The 24,856-nt window shown below is 59.5% G+C and overlaps 2 protein-coding genes across 3 annotated transcripts in view; one reads left to right on the top strand and one right to left on the bottom strand.

Annotated features, from left to right (window-relative positions):
• NGEF (neuronal guanine nucleotide exchange factor) overlaps positions 1-14,124 on the top strand; it is a 91,168-nt gene extending 77,044 nt beyond the window's left edge. For both annotated transcript variants that reach the window (XM_081491014.1, XM_081491015.1), the window contains 9 exons: positions 981-1,133; positions 2,858-2,987; positions 4,893-4,967; positions 8,366-8,455; positions 9,456-9,619; positions 10,031-10,186; positions 10,926-11,005; positions 11,811-11,915; positions 13,115-14,124. In XM_081491014.1, coding sequence (XP_081347140.1) covers positions 981-1,133; positions 2,858-2,987; positions 4,893-4,967; positions 8,366-8,455; positions 9,456-9,619; positions 10,031-10,186; positions 10,926-11,005; positions 11,811-11,915; positions 13,115-13,305 — 1,144 coding nt within the window. In that variant the 3' untranslated portion in view covers positions 13,306-14,124. The remainder of the gene's footprint in view (positions 1-980; positions 1,134-2,857; positions 2,988-4,892; positions 4,968-8,365; positions 8,456-9,455; positions 9,620-10,030; positions 10,187-10,925; positions 11,006-11,810; positions 11,916-13,114) is intronic.
• Positions 14,125-16,373: 2,249 nt separating this feature from the next.
• SNORC (secondary ossification center associated regulator of chondrocyte maturation) lies at positions 16,374-23,602 on the bottom strand. The gene is made up of 3 exons (XM_081491013.1): positions 23,477-23,602; positions 16,754-16,936; positions 16,374-16,537 (listed from the first exon to the last, which is right to left on the bottom strand). The coding sequence occupies exons 1-3, from the start codon at positions 23,547-23,549 to the stop codon at positions 16,428-16,430; spliced, it is 366 nt and encodes a 121-aa protein (XP_081347139.1). The 5' UTR covers positions 23,550-23,602; the 3' UTR covers positions 16,374-16,427.
• Positions 23,603-24,856: the final 1,254 nt, after the last annotated feature.

The following is a 24,856-nucleotide window of genomic DNA, read 5'->3' as shown; positions in this document are numbered from 1 at the left end:
CTGCAGCTGCACTAGACACAGGGGTGTCTGGGTGAGATGCCCTTTATCCTGACATCACAAGGCCCTGGCTTGGCGGGTGCAGGGCCCAAGATGCCCTGAGGGCAAGTCGGAGCGCAGTCCTGGAGTTACACTTTCTCCTCTCCAGTTGTGTGGAAGTGGTGATTGGAACTGTGCTTATATTTTGCCTCAAGAAGGATGGGATGTGCTTAAGTGGAGGAGGAATAGACATCTATTGACTGATCATTGCGAAGAAGAAAAGAGCTCCTGTCATCTGTTAGGATAAGAGATCCATTTACCATTTGCACCTTATTTCTGCAGCTAAAACTCAGCTTTTATCAGCGGGTCCAACTGCACCTGTTCCAATGAGAAATAGCACTTGGGTAGCAGCAGCCCCCTGCTCCCCATGTGGCTCTCCGTGGACCCTCCTGAGTGGGTCCCCCTGCACAGGGACACCCCACCTTCCTATTTGCAGCCCCCAGATCCTGTGGCAGTCCCCCCACCAGGTGGGCTCAGGGAGGTGAGAGCTGACTGAGACCAGAGCGGTCTTGGAGACCCCTCGGCCTCTGCCGCTGCACCCCCACGCTGGGAGAGGGGTATCTATTTGTTTACGGATTAGTTTATATGTTATTATGGAATATCCCAAACATGCAGAAGTAGAAACAGCAGAATAAGCCCACGTTTCAGCCTCTCGGTTCACCCACGGCCCCATCCGCCCCCCACCCCCACCCCGCCACCCACGGGAACATTCCAAAGTGAGTTTCCATCGTCATCTCACTTCATAAACACATCAGTACATGTGTACAGAGGAGGTCTCTTTAGCAAATGTTCCTAATGTTATCATCTACCAGAAAACCTGGACGAGTAATTCCTTGACATGATAGAACACGCCCCCTCGCTGGGACCCCCTCCTGTCATGTTGATTTGCTGAGGACGTGTCCTCAGTCTCCCCCCGCACCCCTAACCCAGCCACTGCCCCCCAGGTTCCTCTTGGAGCTGGAGCGCCGGATGGAGGAAAACATCGTTATCTCGGACGTGTGTGACATCGTGTACCGCTACGCCGCTGACCACTTCTCCGTCTATATCACCTATGTCAGCAACCAGACCTACCAGGAGAGGACCTATAAGCAGCTGCTGTGAGTGTGGCCGGGGGGCGGTCATCGCATAGGCACGGCCCGGGCAGCCCCCTCCTCTGACGCTGACCCTGAGCTGTGGTCCCTGGACCTCTGCTTTCCCAGGATGGCATCCAAGCCTGGCCCGTGCTGGGGCTTTTGGTGTCACCGGGGAAATGGTGACCCCAGGACCGTCGGCCATGGCGCCCACTGGACCTATGTCCAGACTGCCGCGCAGGGCTCTGCGAAGTTTAGAAAAGGGAGCTTGAGGCCAAGGGGACAACTCAAGGCCCAAGATGGCAGGAGAGTGGTTTGAATTAGAGACAAAGGCAAGGACTGGGGGAGGGAGTCTTTTTGGTGATTCTCCAGCATCTGGATTGCGTGTGTGCTCCATTGTGTCTGACTCTTTGTGACCCTATGGACTGTAGCCCGCCAGGCTCCTCTGTCCATGGGATTTTCCAGGCAAGAACACTGGAGTGGGTTGCCATACCCTTCTCCAGGGGATCTTCCTGACCCAGGGATCGAACCAGCGTCTCCTGCGTTGGCAGATGATTTTGCACCACTGTACCACCTGGGAAGCCCTCTCCAGCAAAGCCCTTGAATTTTACTAATCTGCCCACTTTGTAAACTTCCTTGGGGTTTCCGTTGAGAGAAGTTTTTCATCAACTTGCCTCTTTTGAGTTCTTCACGTTTCTGTGCCATGTTTCAACCAGAGTTTAACCAATGATATGTTCTTAGCACACTCAACGGGCACCAAAGGACTCTCCAGGTGGTGACTCTGGACTTCATGCTTCCCTGGGTCTTTCCATCAGTGCAGTTCACTGGGGGTGTTTTAAAGGTTGAGCCCTCAGGGATTTAGGTGTTTGACATTTGGGGTTTGCAGTGGGGATTTGAGGGAATCTGGATGCCAGTTTTGAGGACAAGCATTGAGAAGACAGTCACACAGGAAGTGAGGACTCGGGATATTTCAGTGCCCCAGGGTCCACTGGTGTGGTCCAGGAGAGCAGACTCTCTGGGCTGAGTGCCATGTCCCTGGTGACGGGCAGTCCTGGACCCGCATCTGCCCTCCAGCCGTGGTTTCCACTGCCCAGCCCATCTGCAGAAGAGAGGTCCCCGCCGGGCAGGAGCAGCCCAGGTTCTCCCTGCAGCCATCTCCAGCCTGCTGCCTGCTCTTGTCACTACGTGGGTTTACCTTGCCACCGTTTCCTGCTGGGGAAATCGTTGAATTATGCATCTGATTCAGTCTTGGCCATGCAAGGAATTCTTGACTTCCCACACAACAACATATTTTGCTAAGTTTTCATGGGCTGGGCATGTGAAGTCACTATTGTTATTTGACTCGTACATGAACAGTTTGTTTTTCAGAGAAAAAAAGAGAGAGAATGGATGCATAGACACATTCTTTGTGCCTGTGGGCTGTCTGGTTCCTACAAAGCTGTGCATGGGGAGGAAGCCTCTCCAGTTCGTGCCTCCTACAAGCCAGAGAGGGCTTCCCAGGTGGCACTGGTGCTAAAGAACCCGCCTGCCAATGCAGGAGACATAAGAGATGCAGGTTCCATCCCTGGGTCAGGAAGATCCCCTGGAGGAGGGCATGGCAACCCACTCCAGTATCCTTGCCTGGAGAATCCCGTGGACAGAGGAGCCTGGTGGGCTACAAGTCTATAGTGTCTCACAGAGTCAAACAAGACTGAGGCAGCTCAGCACGCACACACAAGCCTGAGCCTCACGCGCTTCATCTGTGTCCCCAGCCAGGAGAAGGCAGCCTTCCGAGAGCTGATCGCGCAGCTGGAGTTGGACCCCAAGTGCAGGGGGCTGCCCCTCTCCTCCTTCCTCATCCTGCCTTTCCAGAGGATCACACGCCTCAAGCTGTTGGTCCAGGTACCCGACTCTCCCCCTCTGCCCACCCCACACACACATTCAGCTGCTGCCCATATCCTTGGGTCACTCCAGGTCTCTGCTGGCTTTCTGAGAAGTCCATGTGCTCCATAAATCCTAACTAAGCTCCTACTGTGTGCTAAGCAGTGGGAGACTCAGCCCCTGCTGCCGGAGAGCCAGATCCTGGTGGGAAAAGAGAGAGACACACACACGGCCAGGAAGTGGTCACGGCTGAGGACAGTGAATCGGGGTGACATGATAGGGGTGACGGCCTGGCTCACTCCCAGGTTGGGGATCGGGAAGGGCTCTCAGATGAGTGACATTTAAGCAAAGACTTGACTGACAGGAGGAGCCATCCATCTGATGGGGAACCGCTTTCAGGCAGAGGTCCTGAAAGAACTGCTGCCTGAAGGGGCAGCAAGGTCCACAGAAGGGTCGGCCAGCCGTGAGCTGGAGAACGTGATGGGAGTGAGTGTGGAGATGTGGGCAGAGGCTGGTCAGGGGCCTGCGGGGCCAGCTGAGGCATTATTGGGTTCTATCCCCTGTGATGGGGGTCGCTCCTTCTAGTGGATGTTGGTTAAGAGCTCAAAGCAGCTGCCGCGTGGAGAGTGCCAGGCAGGAGGGCAAGAATGGAAGTGGGAGCAAAAATTCGGGAGCGATTCAAGAAAGAAAGGTGGGTTGGTGGGCGTCGGGGTGGGGCATCCTGGAGGGACGTCAGTGAACTGAGCCCTGCACTTGCTACCGTGGAGAAAGAAGGAAGGAAAATCTTTAGTTTGAGCAGCTGGAGTGATGGTGCTGTTTCCCGAGGTGGGGAAGGCGCTGTTCAGTGTTGGACCATTGGGAGGACTTTGAGCCGTTGAACATCCAAGTTTAGAGTCAAAGGGAGCAGTCAGGATGGGCGCTCTTGGCACCCAGGTGGCATTTAAACCACGTTTCAGCCCAATGAGAGAAGGTGGACCTTAGCCACACTGTCTGCTGGGAGATGGATTTGCGAGTTGGGATGGTGTGCTGAGCCCCCCTCGCCTTGGTAAGGGAGGGGTAAAGCCGTGTCGGAGCTGACTGTCTCTGGCTTGGTTACCGGGCAGAGATGGGAAGGTGACCACACAGAGCGGGCTGGGGCCTGCAGCCAAGGGTTGTCTAGAGCTCAGGAGAGAGTGAAAAGGGTGCCCATCACCTTGGTGTCCAGTTGGTGGGGATGATCCTCCGCCATGTGGGGTGGCTGGAGACGTTTGTCCCGAATCCACCATGTGGGGTGGCCTGGATGGGGCAGGAGGAGGTGGACTGTGCTGAGACGGGCCCAACCCTCCTATGGGATAAGAGCAGGTCCGAACTACGGGCACGAGGAGACCCGGGAGGCAGGAACCTTGTAAAATATGGAGAGCAATGCGAAAATTGTCATTTATAGGCGAAATTCCAAAAAACCCAACTACTGGAAAAAAGACTTTTTTTTCCAATAAAACCAGAGTGAACAACACCTCCGGGTCATTGCTACTTGGCTTCAAATGACAGCCCCACTGTTGGTGCTGCAAACATTGAGCTTGCTTCAGGACGGGCGACCAGGGTGACCCTCCCTGGGCTGCTGGTCCTGCCTTCCCGCCTCCATGCTGCCACTTGGTCAGTCCCTTTGCTTTGATCTTTGCTGTAAGGAGACTGGGGCTCTGGCATGGCCCTCATAGTTAGTCCTGGGGGAGACCCAGACTCACCTTAGAGCCAGGCAAGGCTTGCGTGCAATGCTTGACCCCCTGGTCGGTGGAAGGTTCTCCCGCCCCATGTCTGCACTCTTCGTGGGGGGTGTTACAGCCACGTGAGGCTGTTCTGACCAGCAGGGAGGCCGCCACGCAGAGGGGGCGGGGAGCAGAGGAACGGCCGTCCACGATGAAACTAAGTGCAGACTCTCCCTGTGCCCAGAACATCCTGAAGAGGGTGGAGGAAAGGTCTGAGCGTGAAGGTACTGCCCTGGACGCCCACAAAGAACTGGAGCTGGTGAGTCGCGCCTCCTCTTTGCACGTTTCCCAGTGAACTGTCTTCTCCTCTAGACCCACCTCCCCGTCCTGCTCCCTCCTGTCTTGGTATTGTCTCTGGAAGATGCAAATTCACTTTCGTATTTGCTCTGGCAACTCAGAAAAGTCACCAGGTCCAAAAACTAAGTCAGGTGAGGCCTGCACAGGCAGGGGGCTTCCTTCTCACCCCAGGCTGAGGCCGTGCGGGGTGGACCAGGCCCCCAGCGGGCACCCTCTACCCACAGGCGTGTTTGTGGACCTCTCCCGCCAACCCCACACCGCTGCCACCATCACAACCCTTGGGGGCCCCGTGTTCGCCTTGCCTGTTTCCAGCATCAAAACCTCCGGCTTTTCCCTCCCCGGCCATGTTCTGAGGCCAGTTCTGGCTCTTCTCAGGCCCTGGCGCAGCTCTGCCCCAGCTTCCTACTGCAGTCCCCTCCATCCCACCTTTCCCCTTCCCACCTATCTCCCAGCTCTCAGCCCTAGAGCTGCAGGAGACACGCCTGCCCTGCCAAGTTGGGCTCTTGCTGCCCCAGAGTGGAGAGAAACCATCTCCGCTCTTGATCCTCAGACAGAAGAGCTTCCTCCTGGAAGCTGTCAGCAGAGCAGACGCTGGGCGGGAGGGGTCGGTGGACGTTCAAGAATTTGTCTTAAAACGTTTGTCTTAAAGTGCCATCACGTGTGTTTGGTTCTGGGTGTCCACTGGAGCTGCGAGCCCACTCTTGCCAGGTGTGCGGGGGGCCACTCTGTTGTGCTGGTGACCCCGTAACAGGGCCTGGTGTTGAGAATTCCTTTCCACTTAGTATACCAGCGGCAGCAACTTAGTAAAAGGACTAGCCTCCATGGCTGTCAGGTGGCTGTTCTGAGCCACTTCTGAAAGGTTGCTGAGCTGTGAAAGATGCCTGGATTCTTGGCGTCTGGAGGAGATGAATTCAATCTGGGGCCAGTGATGAGGCTTGATCACTCAGAGCTTTTTGTGTGATAAAGTTTTATTAAAGTATAAAAGAGATAAACAAAGCTTCTGACATAGACATCAGAAGGGAGCAGAAAGAGTGCCCCTTGCTAGTTTTTAGCAAACTGTTTTATGTCTGTTCAGTTCAGTCGCTCAGTCATGTCCAACTCTGAAACCCTATGGACTGCAGCGTGCCAAGACTCCCTGTCCATCACCAACTCCCAGCGTTTACTCAAACTCATGTCCATTGAGTCGGTGATGCCATCCAACCATCTCATCCTCTGTCGTCTGCTTCTCCTGCTGCCTTCAATCTTTCCCACATCAGGGTCTTTTCAGATGAGTCAGTCCTTCGAATCAGGTGGCCAAAGTATTGGAGTTTCAGCTTCAGCATCAGTCCTTCCAATGAATATTCAGGACTTTGTCTGTTAGAAAGCCATTAAAGAGAGACACCTCAAGGCTGAGGGAGTTTCACCAGGCCCCTCTCCCACAATATGCATTTTTGAGATAGGATGGAACAAGGTATGGCATTCCTCGGCCATGAAACCACTGATATGAATACTGGTTTGTTGAGCCATTATCAGCCCAAGGTTTGAGAAAAGAAAAAAAGTTAGTCTTAGGTGGAACCATTTTGAATAAAGGCAAATTCCAAAGCAAATACACAGTTTCATCAACATAGCTTAAGAAAAACATTTCCATAAGAAAACCAAGTCTTCGGTTAGCTCAACGTCTGAGAAACGTTAAGTTCAGGTGGAACCAGGTGTCGTCATGGCAACACAGAACTTCAAGAGAAAGCTCCTTTTAATTTTGTATAGAGGAGGGAAAAAATCCGACACTTGTAGCTTGTTTCCTCCTGCGCTTAAGGGAGAGAGAAAAAATGTCTGACACTTGCAGCCTGTTTCCTCTGTTGGGAGACCCCTGGCCTTCTTGCCTGTTACCCTCTCACTTTGAGCCACGAGGAAAGGACTGTGTAACTGGACAGTCATTTCTCCCTAGGTCTCTCCTCGTCGTTCATTCCAGGCCAGGTGGCCGAGAAATCCCTCTGGCGACTGTACCCTTTGAGTACTCGGGAAAATGGCACTCCCCTCCCAGCCTAGTTGGGGAAAGGCTGGCGCCTTGAGTGGGCTGGTCAGGGAGGGTCAGTGACCCGCCAGCCTGGCTGCCTCTCCCAGGGCCCTCTGCCACCCTTGGAACACATGCTCCTGGTCAGACGGGAGCTTCATCCCAGCTCCCCCTGGGCCCCAAGAGGTCTCGGGGTACCAGCAAGGGTTTTCTGTTTTCAAGTTGTTTTCTGCTTCCCCTCCCTTTTTATTTCCTTGTAATGAAAGGTATACTCTTGCTTCTCATTATTTATCGTTTTTCATAAAGGTGGGGTTTTTCCCCTAATTTATAAAAATGGTGCTGAATACAGATTTCACAAACTGTTCATAAGCAGAAAGGTGGCAAAGATCCGCAGCTCTCCCATACCCCACTGCCAACATGCTGGAGCTCACCCTTCCAGACCTCTTTCCAAATGGACGCCTGCACACATGGTTGTATTCCCTGCAGAAGGGGCTTGTGGTTTATAAGCTGGCTTTGCCCTCCATTTCAGTGCACGTGGGCGTCCCTGGTGGCTCAGCAGTAAAGAATCCACCAGCCAATGAAAGAGACCCTGGTTTGATCCCTGGGTCAGGAAGATCCCCTGGAGAAGGGCATGGCAACCCATTCCAGTATTCTTGCCTGGAGAATTCCATGGACAGAGGAGCCTGGTGGGCTACAGTCCTTGCGGTTGCAAAGAGTTGGACACAACTGAGTGACTAACACACTCTCTCAGTGCATGTAAAATTAGTGCATTTTTTCATGACTTCAGAGTACAGGGTTATGTGGATTTACAAGCAGTAATCAAGCCCAGTGGCCCCATTGGCAGACATTTAGGTTGAGGACAGCTTTTCTCATTCCAAACACCACTGCAGGGGATACCCCACAGACACACCTCTGGGTACTCTCCTCCTTCCCATGTGCTGAGTGCAGGCCCTGTTCTCTACACCCGTGAGCCTGAGCGGATATCGTGTCCTCGGAACAAGGTCACAGAAAATCTGCCTTCATTCGGCTTCTTGGTACCCGGTTTGCCTCCCAGAAAGCTTGGGGGGAACCTGTGCTCCCCTCACAGCACGTGACAGAGCCCGAATCCCAGGCCGCCAGCATTTCCAGGCTGACAGATGAGAAAGGACGTCTTGCTGAAAACCGTTCTCTTAGGTGATGCGAGGGGCCGGCGTTGCTCTCTTTGTTCTCTGGAGTCCGCGTCCCGGCAGGGACAAGCTTTCTCCACTGGAACTCAGACCCCACTGAAACTGGCCAGTCAGTGTCTCAGCTGCGGCCTGAGTGGCAGAAGGATGTGGCCGGAGGCCACCGGCTGTGGGGGGGGGCTTGACATGTCTGCCTTCCTGTTCCAGGTGGTGAAAGCATGCAACGAGGGCGTCAGGAAGATGAGCCGCACAGAGCAGATGATCAGCATCCAAAAGAAGATGGAGTTCAAGATCAAGGTCAGCCACGCATCCCCGGCCCTGCCCGCCGGCCTGGAGCGCAGGCCACTGGCCAGGCCCGCTGAACGGCCACCCTTGGGTCTCAGCACGGTGTCACCCCCACCGAGGCCCCATCCCGTGCCCCCAGTCACCAGGCCGTTGCATCGGCCTAGACTGTTTTCTTGCGGGGCAGTACAGGGACCCACAAGCGGCCTACTCTCATTTTACGGGCTGCGTGACCTTGAACAGTCAGCTCGCGGGAAGAACATGACATGAACCAGTCCAGGGGTTCTTAAACCTGGGCAATTTGAAAATCGGATGGAAGTTACCGACCTTCTTCCCCAACTTTGTGTAAAGCTTCAGGCACCAGTGACCCTAAGGGCCCCCAGGGTTTCTGGTGATGTGGGCATGAGGGCACGGTGCCCGCCGAGGGTCTGTGAGGTCATGCTGGTTCTTTGGGCACTGAGCCTCAGTTGAAGATGCAGACCTCGGGGTGGTGGGAGAGGCCTCACGTAGCTCCACTTGCCGGCCGAGTGCTGGGTGCTGAGTGCCCACCCCAGAGACGTGGAACGGGGGAGTGCAGGCCTGGCCTCCTCGCCCTGGGGGACCCAGTTCTCCCCTCTCCCCTGGGAACTTGAAACGTCCTTTGATTCTGCATCACCCAAGCTGAGCCTGGTGAGGGATGACAGCACACACGGGCACCAAGGTGTACACACACCCCCGTGAGTACAGATGCATACAGGACACATGGACACGAGCACATATACATAGACGCACATGAGGACATACAAACAACAGACAAATACACACATTCCTACTCAGGCACTCACACACACACACACACCCTTCCTGTGTGTGCCCAGCACCCGCCCACCCCTCCCACCAGTGCCCCATGTCCTGGGCCCAGCCTGGTCCCTGACACCCGTTACCGTGGTTACCGCTCTAGTCGGGGGTTACCAGGGGAGCTGGAGCGGGGTGCGGAGGCCACAGCCGTCCTGACACGGCCTCCCCCACCCCCCAGTCGGTGCCCATCATCTCACACTCCCGCTGGCTGCTGAAGCAGGGCGAGCTGCAGCAGATGTCTGGCCCCAAGACCTCGCGGACCCTACGGACCAAGAAACTCTTCCGGGAGATTTACCTCTTTCTCTTCAATGACCTGCTGGTGATCTGCCGGCAGATTCCGGGGTGAGCGGCAGGCAGGAGGGGCGGGGAGTCACCGGGGCCTGGGGGCAGTGCCCTGGGCCTCCAGGCAAGTTTATTTAAACCCATGAGCTTCGGTTTTTCCCTCCTGCCGACTGAGGGCAGTTCTCCTACGTATGTGGGGGATGCAGCTCAGTGCCTGCCGCCCAGGGTGTGCCCAGCAGCTCCTGTGTCAGGGGTGTGGACCCCTTGTCCACTGTCCACGTCGGGGGGGCAGGAGTGGGGGATGGGGGGTGAGGGAGACAGGTGTTCAGGCGGGGGGCTTCCGGAAGAGGGTGAGGTGCGGCCGCAGTGGGGCCAGTCCCGCTGGCCAGGGTTTGCGGGGGTGGGGGATGTCTCCAGGGAATCCGAGCATGCTGGGGACCAACACGCCTTTCCTGCCACCTGGGTCCCCAGAGATAAGTACCAGGTGTTTGACTCGGCCCCAAGGGGCCTGCTGCGCGTGGAGGAGCTGGAGGACCAGGGCCAGACGCTGGCCAACGTCTTCATCCTGCGGCTGCTCGAGAACTCGGACGACCGGGAGGCCACCTACATGCTGAAGGCGTCCTCTCAGTGAGTGCCCAGGGCTGCTGTCCCCTTCCCCAGGGCTCACTGCCCGCCCAGCTTCCGTATCTCTTCCCCCAGGCCGTGCCCAGAGGGTTTCCGTCCCGTGTTAGTGTCGGGGTGGGGGTGAGTGCGTTGCTGGCTGTGTGTGTGTGTGTTTGTGTGTGTGTGTGTGTTCCCTTGGGCCTCAGACTCTGACGAGATGTTGTAGAGCCCTTGGGCCAGGCTGACCAGTGAACCGCCGCTGCTGGGCAGTCTCAGGCCCATGTGTCACCCCTGAGCAGCCAGGCCATCTCCCCTGCACCCCCAGGGCTCTGAGAGGGACAGCCAGGTCCACGGGGGCCGATGCTCTGTGAGCCCTGGAGCTGGGACGCCCAGTGCCCAGCCCTCTGCACCCCAGAACTCACAGGTGTCACCCAGCACATCAAGTCCAGCTCTGACTGCCTCGGGGGGAGGGGGTGGCATTAGCCTCTCCGAGTCCACAATTGTAGCTCAGGGCAGCTGGCCGCCCAGGGCTCACCTCTGAGTGATCTTTGGGGTGTCGTGGGCTCACCCTCACCCACTGACTTGAAAGATGCCCCCAGGGAGGTTCTGCAGGGCTCCGCCTGGCCTGCTCTCCGTTGCCCTGCCGGGCCCGGTGCTAAGCTCGGGACCTAGGGGCCAGCCTGCCGGGTGCCTGGCACTGCGGTTCCCCTCTGGTGGGTGCTGACGCTCTGTGGTGGCGGCATCTGCCCTCTTCCTGACCCAGGAGCGAGATGAAGCGCTGGATGACCTCGCTGGCCCCCAACCGAAGAACCAAGTTCGTTTCCTTCACGTCCCGGCTGCTCGGTAAGCGGCGCACTGGGGAGGGGGCACCCCCCCGGGTGGGACAGGTGACAGTCAGGGAGGACTCTGCTGGTCAGCCTCAGACGGGGGCCTCTGCACTCCACCTAAGGGCCTTTGAGGCCTCTGCACTCCGCCTAAGGGCCTTTGAGGCCTCTGGAAGGCTGCTTCGACTGCCCGGAGGTCCTTCGCACCCCGATGCAAGCTCGGTATCCCACGGAGGGGGACAAGGGTGTGCCTGAACTTTGCAAACATTTCCATGGTTAGTGAAGACATAAAAGTCACTAGGTCTTAAGTGACCCGTGCTGCAAGGAAACCAGAAGGGATTTGGGCCCAGGAGGCAAATGCCAGTGTTCTCTGGGGCGCCCAGTCGTCAAAAACCTTCCAAAATAGGAAAGGGCTCAAGTCTGGCTGCCTGCTAGAGAAGCCGCCGTCCTGACCACGCTCACCGAGTCCTGAGCGTCCCCAGGCCGCTCCCAGGGCCCAGCCCAGGACCGAGGAGCCTCCTTCAAAGTCTAAATAAGAGCCCCCCCGCAGCCTGTTCGTCCCTGCACCCCCAATGACTTGTTCAGAACTCCCGGCTGTTCTGACGTCCTTTTCTTTGGAGCCACGCCCACCCCTCCCTCCAATGAGCCCTTTTTCAGCGGCTGCCGGTCTGCCCTGTCTCCTGGACAGGGTGGGGTAGGGGTGGGGGCGGGGGTGAGAGCGGGGGTGGGGGCGGGGGCGGGGCGGGGGCGGGGCCGGGCTCTGCCGGTGCACAGCCAGGGCGGGTGCCACGTGATGAGGACGGACCACCCCCTCCTCCCTTCAGACTGCCCCCAGGTCCAGTGTGTGCACCCGTACGTGGCCCAGCAGCCGGACGAGCTGACGCTGGAGCTGGCCGACATCCTCAACATCCTGGACAAGACAGAGGACGGTGAGGCCCAGGGCTGGCGCTTCTGTCCGCGGGGCTCTGCCTGGTGGCGGGGGGGGGGAGGGGGGGGGAGGCGGATACCTCTCCCCGTGTGGCTCCCTGCGCCCACCCCATGCCCAGCGGTCCCCTTCCCCTCGTCCGGCCTTGGCATCACGGTGGGAGGGATGAAGGCCAGGAACACTCCAACCCGGACCTGTATTTGCAACAAACTTCCAGATGAGCCTGTGAACACCAGGCCTGTGGCCCCACGTGGGCCAGGAAGCCGCCCCTGGGGCTCCTGCCCACTCCTGCTGTTGACACCAGCACCAGAGGTTGGCTCCCCTCTCCTGGAAAATGAACCCCTATTTCTACATCAGTTGTTTCTAATCTAAATCCCCAAAGTGCACAAAGCATCTCTCCCCACCCCAGTTCCTCCCCTTTTTTGAGGTCCTGGCTGGAAGGTCACAGGCTGATGACCTCCGGGGAAGACCATGTCCACCACCGCAAATCCTAGGGGCTCAGACAGCACTGGGAGAGCTGTGGTTCCTGCCCTCTCCTCCCCTCCCTAGAATATAAACAGCCTGACACCCCTCCCAGTGGCCTGCAAAAGACGGGCCCCTGCCCCTCTGAGCCCAGGCCTTAGCCCCACCCAGGGACCTGCCAGCAGGACCTGCAGTCTGGACCACAGCCCCCCTGCCCGCCCCCCAGGAACATCGTGATGTGGGGGTGGGGTGGAGTAGAGAGTCAGGGCACCTGGCTGGTTCGTGCCTGGCCACCCTCAGCTGACCACCCAGCTCTCAGGAGCCTGAGGCTCAGGGAAGGGCTGCCCAACAAGAGGGTGATGGTGGCGTCCCGAGCTAGCTGCCATCCCACCAGCCCTTCGATGCCTCTCGCTTTTTTGGGGTGGCCCTTGGGCTCTCCTGGCCACAGGTGGGGCAGCCTGAGATTGTTGAGGCCTTGGGAATGGGTCCCGGAGTCAATATGCATGGGACCCGCGATGGCCCTGTGCACAGGCACCGTGCTCCCCAGGAGGGCTGCACCCTTCCCCCCAGCTTCTGAGGGATACACCCGGTCTGAGCATTTCCATCAGTGGGCATGAGGGCAGGGGGCCCCTGGGAAGGCCGGCCGGACTCCCGAGTCTCCCTTCCGCCTGTTCCCCACGCACCGGAGGGAGGCCCAGCCACTTGGAGAGTTTGTGACCCTCCGTCTCCCCTCCCTCCCAGGCTGGATCTTCGGCGAGCGTCTGCATGACCAGGAGCGAGGCTGGTTCCCCAGCAACATGACCGAGGAGATCTTGAACCCCAAGATCCGGTCCCAGAACCTCAAGGAGTGTTTCCGTGTCCACAAGATGGACGACCCTCAGCGCAGCCAGAATAAGGACCGCAGGAAGCTGGGCAGCCGGAATCGGCAATGACCCCTGACCGCCCCCCACACTCCCTGCCCCCCGCCTGGTGGAGGGATGTAGGCAGGAGCAAGGTCTGGCAGGCAGGCCCCAGCGGACAGTGGAGGGGCTCTGGGGGGAGGGCCCGCCTCCCCAGGCAGCAGGCTGTGACCTGACCTGGGAGGGCAGGGATCTTTGCTGGAATCACCCCCACCCACTCCCTGCCACGTGGTTCGTGCTCATGTGTACTGGCCCCTCGCTCACCCGCTGGAGAGAGGGTGCCCACATCTCTCTGCTGCATTTGTAGATAAGAAAGTATTTTAAGCAGTATTACACCACCTCTTCCTCTGTCTCTTGGAGGGCAGACGATGGGCAGGCTCCAGGGCCCACCCCTGGTACTGAGAGGCCCCAGACCCCCGGGTGCCCCGGGCCCAGGGCAAGTGCGAAGGTGATGGTGTCATGACTCCCTGCACGTGTCCTCTCCCCCCGGAAGCTGTTAGACTCGGCCAGGCGCACACGTGGACCACCCTGGCCTGACGCGCTTCAGGAGCGGCCCTTGGTCTCTGCTTCAGAGCACTAGGAGACCATCCGTCCGCCTCTGCCCCCGAGCCTCCACCCGCCTCTGGCTGCACGGCTGGCCTCTGCCTCATGGCAGGCCTGCCAGAGCTTGGCTGAGGGCCCACGCCGCCGTTGGCTCCCTGACCGGCTGGAGGTAACCTGTTACCTGCCCCTTCAGGAGCCCGGGTGTCCCAAAGGAATGACTTGGCCACTGCATCCTGTACGGGTTATGGTTCCGAGAAAAGCAAATATCATTTTTGGCTGCATTAAAAGAAGCATCATGTATAAAATAAAGGAGAGGAAGGTCTCCTTTTTTATTTCCCTGGAGCACACAGGAATGCCGTGTTTGGGTCTGGGCAGGGACAGAAGAGCCCCCTTTCAGGCGGTGGAGGTGGCCTGTCCCAGGAGACGGTTGAGGAGGCTTCCCCTGGAGCAGCCAGGATGGGGCCTCAGGATGGAAGTGGATCTGGACCTCCACTTGTGAGGGACTCCACAAACAGAATCAGCTGTCTGAGGCGATGGGGGACACCCTCCTGCAGTGGGAGTCAGAAGGCAGGGTTGGGAAGACCACTGTGGGACAGAGGTCTCTGTGGAGGGGTGTGGTCCCATAGGCGATTCGACCACCAGGCTTGAGACTTCGGCTTCCAGTCTGGCCAGGCACTGGTCCAGGGCACTTCTTCCCACCTTCAGAGGCGACAGCCAGTTACATGGAGGTTGCGGTGGGTCCTCGGAGCCACGCGCCACTCCCCACCCCAGTCCCAGGAACAGGGGAGGGCCTGGAAACCAACCCCACCCAGCCCTGCCTGGGGCCACGCCCTCCCTGTCAGGAGGCTGATCAGAAGCCCAGGATTTGGATGGAGCATCTTCCCACAAGTCACAATGTTGTTGCGGTTCTTGGGCCCTCAGACCCTTTGAGAACCGGATGAACCCCTGGAAGATTCAGACCCGTGCCACCTGCTGGTCCAACTAGGGAGGGACCCCCTGATCCCAGTGAGGGGCTGATGCTCTTGGTGCTTCCTTGCTGCAATCCCAGCGGGGGCGGAGCCTACCTGCACCTGAGTTTCCCAGGAGTTGGGGGAAGGGGAGAGGGGCCATTTCTGAGCCCCATGCTGCTCTTGGGGGTGGGGGGAGACAGATCGCTGGTCCTGGTCTTTATCCAGCTTTTGTTTTTGGAGCTGAGAGACAGCATAGTGACTTGTGTCATCTGCTCTGATGAGGCTTTGGCTACTGGAGGTTACCGTGTAATAATTTATAAACAGTTTCATGAAAACCGGTCAGCACTGTAGCAGTCTTTTATAGGCCGAAATTTTGAAGCCATGACGTGTCTTGGGGAGTGTTAATACATACCACGTATGTATGGTCATCTGGTGGATCCAGGTGGAGAAAACTGGCCAGAGCAAGTGTGGTCAGGGACTCAGACAAACCGATGAGGCCAAGGTGGTTGCTAGAGATAATGGTGAAAAAAGGGGAAGGAGGACAGCTCCCCTCTCCAGCGCTCATTCAAAAGAATCTTCCTGTGGCCCAGGTGTTAAACCATCCCTGGGGTTTGCAGACAGCCCCCAGACCCCATGCCTTAGGGTCCTCAGTCCAAGACTCAGTTCTAGCTTCTTTCCTGCTACATCCAGAGCAGGTAAGCCACTATTTCAAATCCCTCTCTAAATCACAAAGGTTAGGCTTCCTGGGACGTATGGAAGACAAGAGGGCCCGCCCACGGAGCTGGTGCCAGGGCCAAGCTGGGAGACGGGGTGTTGTGTCCGGCGGTTCCTCATCCTTCACCCAGCCCCCAAGGCGTCAGGGCTGAAGTGAGGAGGGCCGAGCTTGAAAGCCCTTTTTATTTTCTAACAGACAGCCGTCCGGCGGGGAGTTGCCTGCTGTGCCAGAGGCTCAGCCACTGTCCTCTGGAGCTTGACCCCGGCCAGGCATGGGAGGCCGTCTGGAGCTTGGGTTGGGGAGCCGGGACAGCGGCCCACAGCACGCAGGCTTCACCGCGTGGCTCCTTCGCACCTGGGAGTCGAGGAGTCCCCAGGGGTCCGGAGGGTGCCGGTCTGGGGCTCAGACCCCACAGACAAGCGCCCCGGCTGCCGGAGTTAGAAGACGCCCCCTACCAACAAAGTCACCGGCCTCTGGTTGGAAGCCGGAAATGCCGGGACCCAGCGAGGCCGCGAGAAGCAGGGCGGTGGGCACGGGGCTGGCCTTCCCTCTCCAGCCTCGGGGCCCCTCGGGGCCTCCCGCCGGTCCGCGCTCCCTCGCAGCGCTCCGGCGGGCAGTCCAGGCGGGCGAGCAGGGGCCCCCGCCGGACTCTGGCCAGAGAGCGCCGCACGCCCGCACCCGAACCCCGACGGCCCCCGGCGCACGCACCCGCGCTCCCGCTGGGGGCCCGGCTCACTCGCACTCCCGCCCGCGCCCGCACCCCGACGGCCCCCGCGTGCACCCGCGGGGGGCCCGGCGCACGGGCACTCACGCACGCGCCCCGCGAGCACGGCGACACCCCCGCGCCCCTCCCCCGCTCGCCGACACACTCACGCGCGGACACAAGGAGGCTCGGGGGGCGCGCACCGGGGGTGCCGCCGAGCCGCACCGCGGCCCCTTTATTCGCTTCAGGAGGCGGAAAACTTTCTCAGCGCGACCACCACGAGCGCCAGCACCACGCAGGTGGCCAGCAGGGCGGCGATGACGATGGCGGCGATGGCGCCGGGCCCCAGCGAGCCTGCGGAGGACAGGGGCCGGGTCAGCCGGAGGCCCGCCGCCCGCCCCGCCCCCACCTCTCCTCCACCTCTCCTCCCGGCCCCCTTCTCACCCCTGTCCCCCGCCCCGCCCTCCTACCCCTCCTCCCGGCCCGCGCCCCCCAGCCCTACTCCCCCTAACCCGTTCCCCCCCAGTGTCCCGCCTCCTCCCCACTTTCCCACCCCTGCCCCCGCCGTACCCCCGCCCTGGTCCAGGCGCTCCTGCGCGGTGCTGTCCTCGGGGCTCGGCGTGGCGGTGGGCGCGGGAGGGCCGCTGACCGCCGGCTCCCAGGCGGCGCTGGTGGTCTCCACGGGGTCTTCTCCCGACGGCAGCTCGGCGGGCTCGTTCCACAGGGTGGGCGCGGGCTCCTGCGGGCCCTCGGCTGCAAGGCCAAGGACAGGTGCGGTAGGTCCCCGGGGCGGTAGGTCCGACGGGGACCTCGTCCCCGCCGTTGAACGACTGGGAAGGGGCGCTTCGCGATGCTTTGCCGGAGCCGTGGGCCCTGGACCCCCTACTGGGGCCAGGCTGCCCCCACCCAAGACAGTACAGGTTGATGGGGGCGGGGCCCACCCAGGGAAGCAGTGTCCTCTCCGGGAACCAGGGACTCTGCCCACCGGGCGGTGAGGGGCAGCCGTCGTGGGAGGTGGAGAGGAGAGGCCCACCCCCACCCCTGGGCGGCCAGCCCTGTTTCTCCGTGGCCCTAGCCCCATGGCCTGGGGTCCCGCCCCCACACATGGCTCCACACGCCCCCCAGTGTCTGAGGCTTAAAGCGCAAGAGCCTTTGTAGCCGGAGAAGCCGTGATGCCCAGACTTTGTTCCCTCCAGACCCCAGACCGGACAAGGCCAGAGGGCTGGGCAGGGGTGTCTGCGGGAGTGTTGGGGAAGTTCCAGGAACCCCTCACCACCCCCACCCTGGCAGGGGCTGGAGCAGCAGGGCAGTGTCTGGGCAGCGTTTTTTTACAGGACCCTTCCTCCGCTGGTGGGTCGGCAGTTTCAGGGCACACAGAGGCCCCAGAGGGCAGGATGAGAATCCGGCATGAGGACCCCAGCCCCCCCCACCCCCACTGTGGCCCCAGACACCCCAGTGTTGCTCCCCTTCAAGAATCCTAGCCTGAGGAGCTACATAGCAACACCCCAGCCCTGGGCCCATCCAGTGTTCTCAGACCCCCAGTCAAGTTCAAGACCAGGCTCCACACTCCCCACCCCAGCTGCTGAGTGATCCAGGGATGCTGGATTGGGCTGAGTGGGCATCACAACACAGTGTCCCAATGACGCCAGCAGGGAACCGTGTGTCCCTGCTTCCGAGAAGACCGAGGCTAAGGTTAAACTTAGGTGGGTGCTGGCAGTTAAGTGCTCCTGGGGATTGAAGCCCCGGACAACACAGTCACGGGTTGTGCCTTCCCAGAAACTTCCCTGGAAGTTGTGGTTCAATCAGTACAGCCCTGGTGCTGGTGGTAAACAATCTACCTGCCAATGCAGCAGATGCAAGAAACCTGGGTTTGATCCCTGGGTCAGGAGGATCCCCTGGAGACGGAAATGGCAACCCACTCCAGTATTCTTGCCTGCAGAATTCCATAGGCAGAGGAGCCTGGTGGGCTACAGTCTATGGGGTTGCAAAAGAGTCAGACACGACTCAGCACTTAGCAGCAGCAGCAAGACAGCCCTGGCCAGCCTCCCTGCTGGTTCCTGGGGCGACTTTCACTCTTGGGGCCTCCACCCTGAGAGCACCCCGGCCCCTGGGCACAGACAAGCCAGACCCACACCCTGCTTCCAGGCTCAGCACCTCCTGGAGAGGGGGTGCTCTGGAAAGACACAAAAGTATTTCCAGGGGTCTTCTGCCAACAGTGTCCACTTGGGGCAAATCATGAGTGAACAGCCAAACCCAAATTCCAGGACAGTCTTCAAATAACTAGGCTTTCAAAAATATTAAGGTCACGAGAGACAGAGTAAGGGACTGAGGAGTTGTGACAACAATGCAACGTGAATTCCTAGAGGGGACACGGGGGTCCATTGGTGAACTAGGCTGCAGTTTAGGGAAGAGTACCACATCCTCGTTCACTTCCTGGTTTGGATAATTGACTCTGCTCTGTAAGAGAATACCCTTGTTCTCAGAAGTATTTAGGGGCAAACGGGCACAGTGTCTGTAGCTTAACTGTCAGATGGTTCAGCAGTTAGACAGGTGAGTGGGTAGACAGAGACAGGAAAACAGACAAGAAAATATGGCAAAAAGTTGGTGGTCAGTGAATCCGAGAGAAGAGTCTATTGGAATTGGCTGGATTATTCCTGTAACTTTCCCGTAAACTTAAGATCTTTTCATGATAAAATCTTACAGGGTCCCCAGCTCCCCAGGCCCTGTCCCTGGCCACCTCTCTCAGGCCTTGGCTGGATCAGTGGCAAGGCTCAGCTTGCAGGCAGGGACCACTATCACGCTCCCTGGGCTTGCCCCGGCCTGGGCCCCTTTTCCGAAACATCCCTGGTGAGGAGACCTCCCAGGGGTGGAAGGTCCCTGCACCCAATGAGTGGAAGCTCCTCTCTCCAGGGCCCCAGCTGAGCTGCAGTGCTGAGGTCTTGGGGGCCACCCTGCTCCAGTACCCACTTCAGTGACTTCCCTGTGACTCTATCGGGCCTCCCTTGTCGCTGCCTGGAAGGGGTGAGCGTCTGCCACCTGGCAGCCTATGGAGGGCTCCATGCCCTCCGCATGCTTGCCTTGGGCTCCCTGGGGCTGAGCAGAAAGAAAGGCCTGGGTCTGAGATGGTTGGATAGCATCACCGATTCAGTGGACGTGAATTCTGGGCAAACTCTGGAAGATAGTGAGGGACAGGGAGGCCTGGTGTGCTGCAGTCCATGGGGTCACAAACAGTCAGACACGACTTAGCAACTGAACAACTACCGCTGGGCAGGCACTGCAGTCTGGGGCTCGCAGACTGCGAGTCTCCCAGATAAACGGACAGGCCCCCCGCTTCCCACTTGCTCATCACACACCCAAGGCAGAGCAACAGCCAGGCACCTCCCTGTCCCACCTCCAGCCAGAGCTTACCCCCAGCTGCCAGGATCTAGCCCAGGGAAACCTCCACAAGGCTACTGGGTACCAAATCCAGCCAAAATGGGTGGCATCGGGGGGACCAGCCCCTAGCTAAGGGAGAGGGGTGACAGGCCCTACAGCACCTGGAGAGCCAGGGCTCTCTCCTAGGAGCTGACCGTCACCCTCTGCCCTCCGCCAGAGCCTGGGGGGCCATCTCTGAGGGAGAAGGGGGCCCTCTGAGCAGAGTACTTGGGAGGCCCACCCAGCCCTTCTCCCTGTCTGTCCCTCCCCCGCAAAACCCCGGACCCTCCCTGCCAGACACACCAGCCCATGCCTAATACACCCACCGCCCGCCCCCCCCAACACACACCCCCTCCAAAACCCAGCCAGTCTCTGAAGCTTGAGGGGCTGCCCCACTGGCTTCCAAATCAGAGAAAGAAAAGAAAGTGAAGTTGCTCAGTCATGTCTGACTCTTTGCGACTCCATGGACCGTAGCCCACCAGGCTTCTCCGTCCATGGGGTTTTCCAGGCAAGAATACTGGAGTGGGTTGCCATTTCTTTCTCCAGGGGATCTTCCCGACCCATGAATCGAACCAGGGTCTGCTGCATTGCAGGCGGATTCTTTACCAAGTGAGCCATGAGCCAAATCAGAGTGAAGTGAAAGTGAAGTTGCTTAGTCGTGTCCGACTCTTTGTGACCTCCATGGACTGTACAGTCCATAGAATTCTCCCAGGCAGAATACTGGAGTGGGTAGGCTTTCCCTTTTCCAGGGGATCTTCCCAACCCAGGGATCGAACCCAGGTCTCCCACATTGCAGGCTGATGCTTTACCCTCTGAGCCACCGGGGAAGCCAAATCAGGGGGCTGGGTCCAAATCCGGCTCCATCACCCCAGGACCACAGCAGACTGGCTCCGCTGCTGACCTGCCCTCCCTGACCTGTGAAACGGGTGTTGGGCTGTGCCTCTCCCAGCCCTCCAGGTTGGTGACTGTGCTGTCAAGGCCATCGTCAGCTGCTGCTTCTGCCCCGCCCCGCCCCGGGCCTTTCGGGCCTGGACAGCATGGCCCTGGCCACTCTGTGGGATCCATGCCTGCCGCCGCTGACCGTCACAGGAGACCCCCACCACCACCAACCAAGGCTGATCTGGGCTTTATGGACTCATCAGCACCCATGCGGTTGGGGCCCCAGGCTCCTGGCCAGCCCAGGCGGGCATTCCTGGGGCACACATGGGCCAGAACCAGAGCCTGAACTCAAGTCCCCAGCCCTCCCACCAAGGAGGCGCAGCTGCCGGGGGCGGGGGGGCAGGCATTTTCCTGTCCTCATCTGCTTGCCTCCGTGTCTGCTCAGTTTGCTGGGGTAACGGGGGAGACAGCTTTGTCCCCCAACCCTCCCCTTGTGGGGAGCTGGGAACAGGCACACTTCTCCAGGGGGTTCCCCACTGCAGGCCCCATCCAAGGAGGGGGAAGAGTGGGGACAGAAGTGCCAGGCAGAGGGGCTGGTGTAAGGGCAGGCGTGGAGGCTGGGACCCGGAGGGGTAGGTGTGGAAGGCGGGCGGAGATGTGCCGTGAGGATGGAGAAGGTGTGGGAGGGACAAGGACTGGTGTGAGCACGTCCTGTGACTCCGCCGCTCTGACCAGAGAAGCCAGAAGTGGGGGCCTTGTGACCTTGCCACAGGCCTGGGCACTGTGGGCTCCCCCCCCCATCCCCCAGCCCCACCGCCCCCAGCCACCCTGTCTTTCGGTAAATAAGTTTGTTTAACGCTCACCCTGACCACTGGGCCCCGAGGCCAGGCGCCCGAGCTCACAGACGGCCTTTGTGCGGCCATGAAGGGCCTTTTCATCGGGGCCCTGGCCTCCCGCCCACTCAACCTGGCTTGCTCCCTCCGCCGCAGTAGCTGTGGCCACAGGCGACCGGCAGGGAGGGCGGCAGGCCAGGCCTGGGCCTCAGCCACGGGGGCCACCCTGGCCTCCCAGCTCGGGACCAACCCCAGCCCAGCGAGAAAGCGGGCCAGGGGCCTGTCGGGCCGGGTACACACCTGCCCTGAGCCTCCTGCCCAGGGTGAGGCAGCCGAGAACCTCCCCAGCATGCTCATGCCCCGAACGGCAGGAAGAGCAGCAGCCCCGCAGGAGCCCAGAGGCACTGGGGTGGGCTGGCCCGCCTGCCCCCCGGTAGGACCCGTGCAGGGGAGACGGGAGGTGAGGCCAGGTGAGGTCCCCATGCCGCCCACCATGAGGCCGTCCCCGGCATTCCTGTGGCGGCAGAGAAAACCCACCCGCCCGGGCTATGTACTCCCTGTCCGACCTGGCACCTCTGGACAGCAGCGTCGGCTGGAAGAGCTTGGCTGCGTGGGCACCCAGGAACAGGACAGAAGCTTCCCACACGGGCCTCCAGACCTCGGGGCAGACGGGGGCGCCAGCACCTTCGCCTCCACCCGCTTTGACCACCAGGCTGGAGAAGCCTTGTCCCTGGGGCAGGTGGGGCCCATGGGAGCCACAGAAGATGCCACCCTACTTTGGGCCACTTCCCCAGTGCCCTGGGCACCATGCCAGGCCCCTGGCTCACCCAGCTGATGCCTCTCCCACCCAAAGGCAGGCAAGGCAAGGAGGGTTTCTGCCCCGAGACTCCCCTGCACCCAGCAGAGGAGCTGGAGATGTTTCCCCACGTTCTCCCAACCTATGCTGAGGGCTACCAGCCGCCTGGCCCATCCTGCAAGCCTGTGCACCCGGGAGACCTACAGAGACTCTCCCGCCAGGGAGGCAGAGGCCCTGGGATTATCATGGTCACAAGCAAGAGAGGCGCAGAGCGCCTGAGGAACAGTGAGGAGGACAGAAACAGAAGCAGAGCCAGCCTGCGAGCTTCTTCTAGGGCTTCTGGAGAGAGGCCGGGGGCCCACGGGCTCCTCACCCCCTGCCCGCCCCGTTTTCTCCCAGGTCTGTGCCTGAGTGTATGGCTGTGAGAGTTGCCCCAGGCCTCACCTCCTCTAGCGGCTCTGCCCAGTACACATTCACACGACGCCCAGATCCACAGACACCCCCAAAACCCATGCTGCAGAGAGGGTCTCTCGGGCCCCCCCACAACTGATTTCTCCAGCCCCAGGGCTCCCCACAGGAACCCTGACACACTGCCCTCCCAGCCACAGGGGATGGCTTTCTTCCAGGAGAGAGACCACCTGGAGAGTCTGTGCCTTTCCTCTCTCAGGCTTTGCAGCCAGCCTGGGACAGCCCCTCCAGGCGCAGGGCCCCACAGCTGTGCCCAGACTGGGGCTCAGGTCCCCAGGAACCTGCCACTTCGAGGTAGGCGGGACTCTTTTCTCCAGACCCCAGACCCAGCTGCTTTCAGCCTCAGTGTGGGAACATCAGGCCATCATCCTCCTGGTTTTACAGAGGAGTCTCTGGTCCTGTGCTCCCTGCATCCCTTCCCAGGATGGACACAGTACCGGGGTCTTCCTTCTCAAAGGACATTTGAAAAAACCAGCGGGGAAGGGTTTGTGGGGCTTCAAAAACATAAATAGCAGAGCTCCATGAACTTAACATCTGGGGCCTCTGCCCATCAGCTGCTTGCCCCGTGCCTGGTGCCCCCTCTCGACTCCCACCCAGATTCTCAAGGCCATCCTTCAGATTTTAGGGTGCTGGAGTAGCCCCCACCTCCCCTGGGCAGCTAAGGTCCCTGGCCCTGCTCCCCAAGTCACCGTCCTGCTTCAGAGGTCACTTTCTCTGTGACAAACGACTCCCTGAGGCCTCCGATGCGTAGCTGCCAGCCTGTGTCCCAGGGGAGCCCTTCCCGGAATCACCCCAAATGGTCACCCCATCCCGGGGAATGGCTTTGCCCAGCAGGCCTCAGAGAGATCCTGGCCTTAAGGCACTTCTTCGCCTCTGGAGGCCGGTGGCAGAGAGCACCCTTACCTGTGAGCACCGCAGGGGCCAGGACCCCGCAGAGGAGCAGCAGCGCCATGCGCAGGGCCAGACAGGACGCCATCCTGGCCGGGGGGCGAGCGTGGCCAGCGAGCAGGAGGCACCGAGGACTGAGCTGCTCAACTTCAGGGCAGAGGGAACGAGGCATCAAAGGGCCGGGGAGGGTTTTCATCAATGCAAACTCTGTCCTCCTGGGACACCGTGCCCGCCCCCCACACACGAACACACACACACACACACACACACACACACACACAGCCAAGCTCACAGAGCTGACTGCTTCCCTGAACTCTGGAGCAGCCCCACCCTCAGAGAGGAAAAGAGGAAATCGCTCTTTCCCTCTCTCCTCCTTCTCTCTCTCTCTCTCTGTCTCACACACACACACACACACACATATATGCACACACATACACACATACACGCACCTGGGCCACTGAAAGAGATTCTCAAACCTCCATGTGCAAAAGACTCACCCAGGGTAACTGATAAATGCAATGGCCCTAGCACTCTCCCTCAGTGGGTCACGGGTAAGCCCAGGAATCTGCATTTTAGTGCTCAAGGTCCAGGCCTGAGTGACTGCAACCATGGGCTGGTAGCACCGACCAGGGCCAGGCTCACATCTGGGCTCTTGACACCTGGCAGGGAGCGGGTGCTCGACAGAGCTGGGTGCAGCCATGGTTCTAAAGCCATTTCCAGCCAGCCTTCTAGCAGCTCTCCTCTCTCCGGAAAAACCCACAGCATTAAACACCCTGTGTCCCTTCTTCCTGCTCTCTGTTCTCCCAGGTAACTGGGACTTGAAATACCACTCATGAGTTCATGACACCCGTGTCCAGCCTGGGTCTGGCCCCATCACCCACCGCCTCCCAGAAGGCCCCAAGGGCATCTAATGAGCGTCTCCAATGTAGCGTTGCCAAAACAAACCTGACGCCACTGCCTCCCCAACCCTGCTCAGTTAAGTTCCAGCTCCCCACCTTCCAGATGTCCCAGCCACATAAAATTCATCAACGATCTTTTTCACTTACTCCCCACAACCAATCTCTCAGAAAGTACACCCTCCGACATCAAACCCTTTGTGGTTCCCCACTGCTTTTACAATAAAAAGTCAAACTAAGGACTTATGTTCAGTCTGATGGCCTTGATGAAGTTCCTCCAATACACCAAACTCCACCCTGCCTCAGGGCCTTTGCACTTGCTATTCTCCCTCCCAGAAAGCAGTCTCTCAGCTCAGGACATAGCTACCTCCTTATTGCCACTCAGGTTTCAGCTCTGAGCAGTCAGTCCCCAACCTGCTCATCACACTTCTTTAAGTTTCTTCTTAGCATTTATATTTATGTGAAACTTTGCTGTCTCTCTTTTACTTTTGGGGGTGGG

The sequence above is a fragment of the Giraffa tippelskirchi genome, chromosome 5 (genome assembly GCF_054371585.1).
Source record: "Giraffa tippelskirchi isolate mGirTip1 chromosome 5, T2T-mGirTip1v1.2.pri, whole genome shotgun sequence".
NCBI classification, from domain to species: domain Eukaryota; kingdom Metazoa; phylum Chordata; class Mammalia; order Artiodactyla; family Giraffidae; genus Giraffa; species Giraffa tippelskirchi.
This window is presented reverse-complemented; position numbering and strand designations above follow the sequence as displayed.

Bases quoted from the DNA above. Each gene is read 5' to 3' on its own strand.
- SNORC (XM_081491013.1), bottom strand. From the start codon at position 23,549: ATGGCGTCCTGTCTGGCCCTGCGCATGGCGCTGCTGCTCCTCTGCGGG. The intron at 16,937-23,476 runs GTAAGGGTGCTC...TTGGCCTTGCAG, and splicing joins GGCCCCTGCGGTGCTCACAG to CCGAGGGCCCGCAGGAGCCC. The intron at 16,538-16,753 runs GTACGGCGGGGG...TGTCCTCCGCAG, and splicing joins GCGCCTGGACCAGGGCGGGG to GCTCGCTGGGGCCCGGCGCC.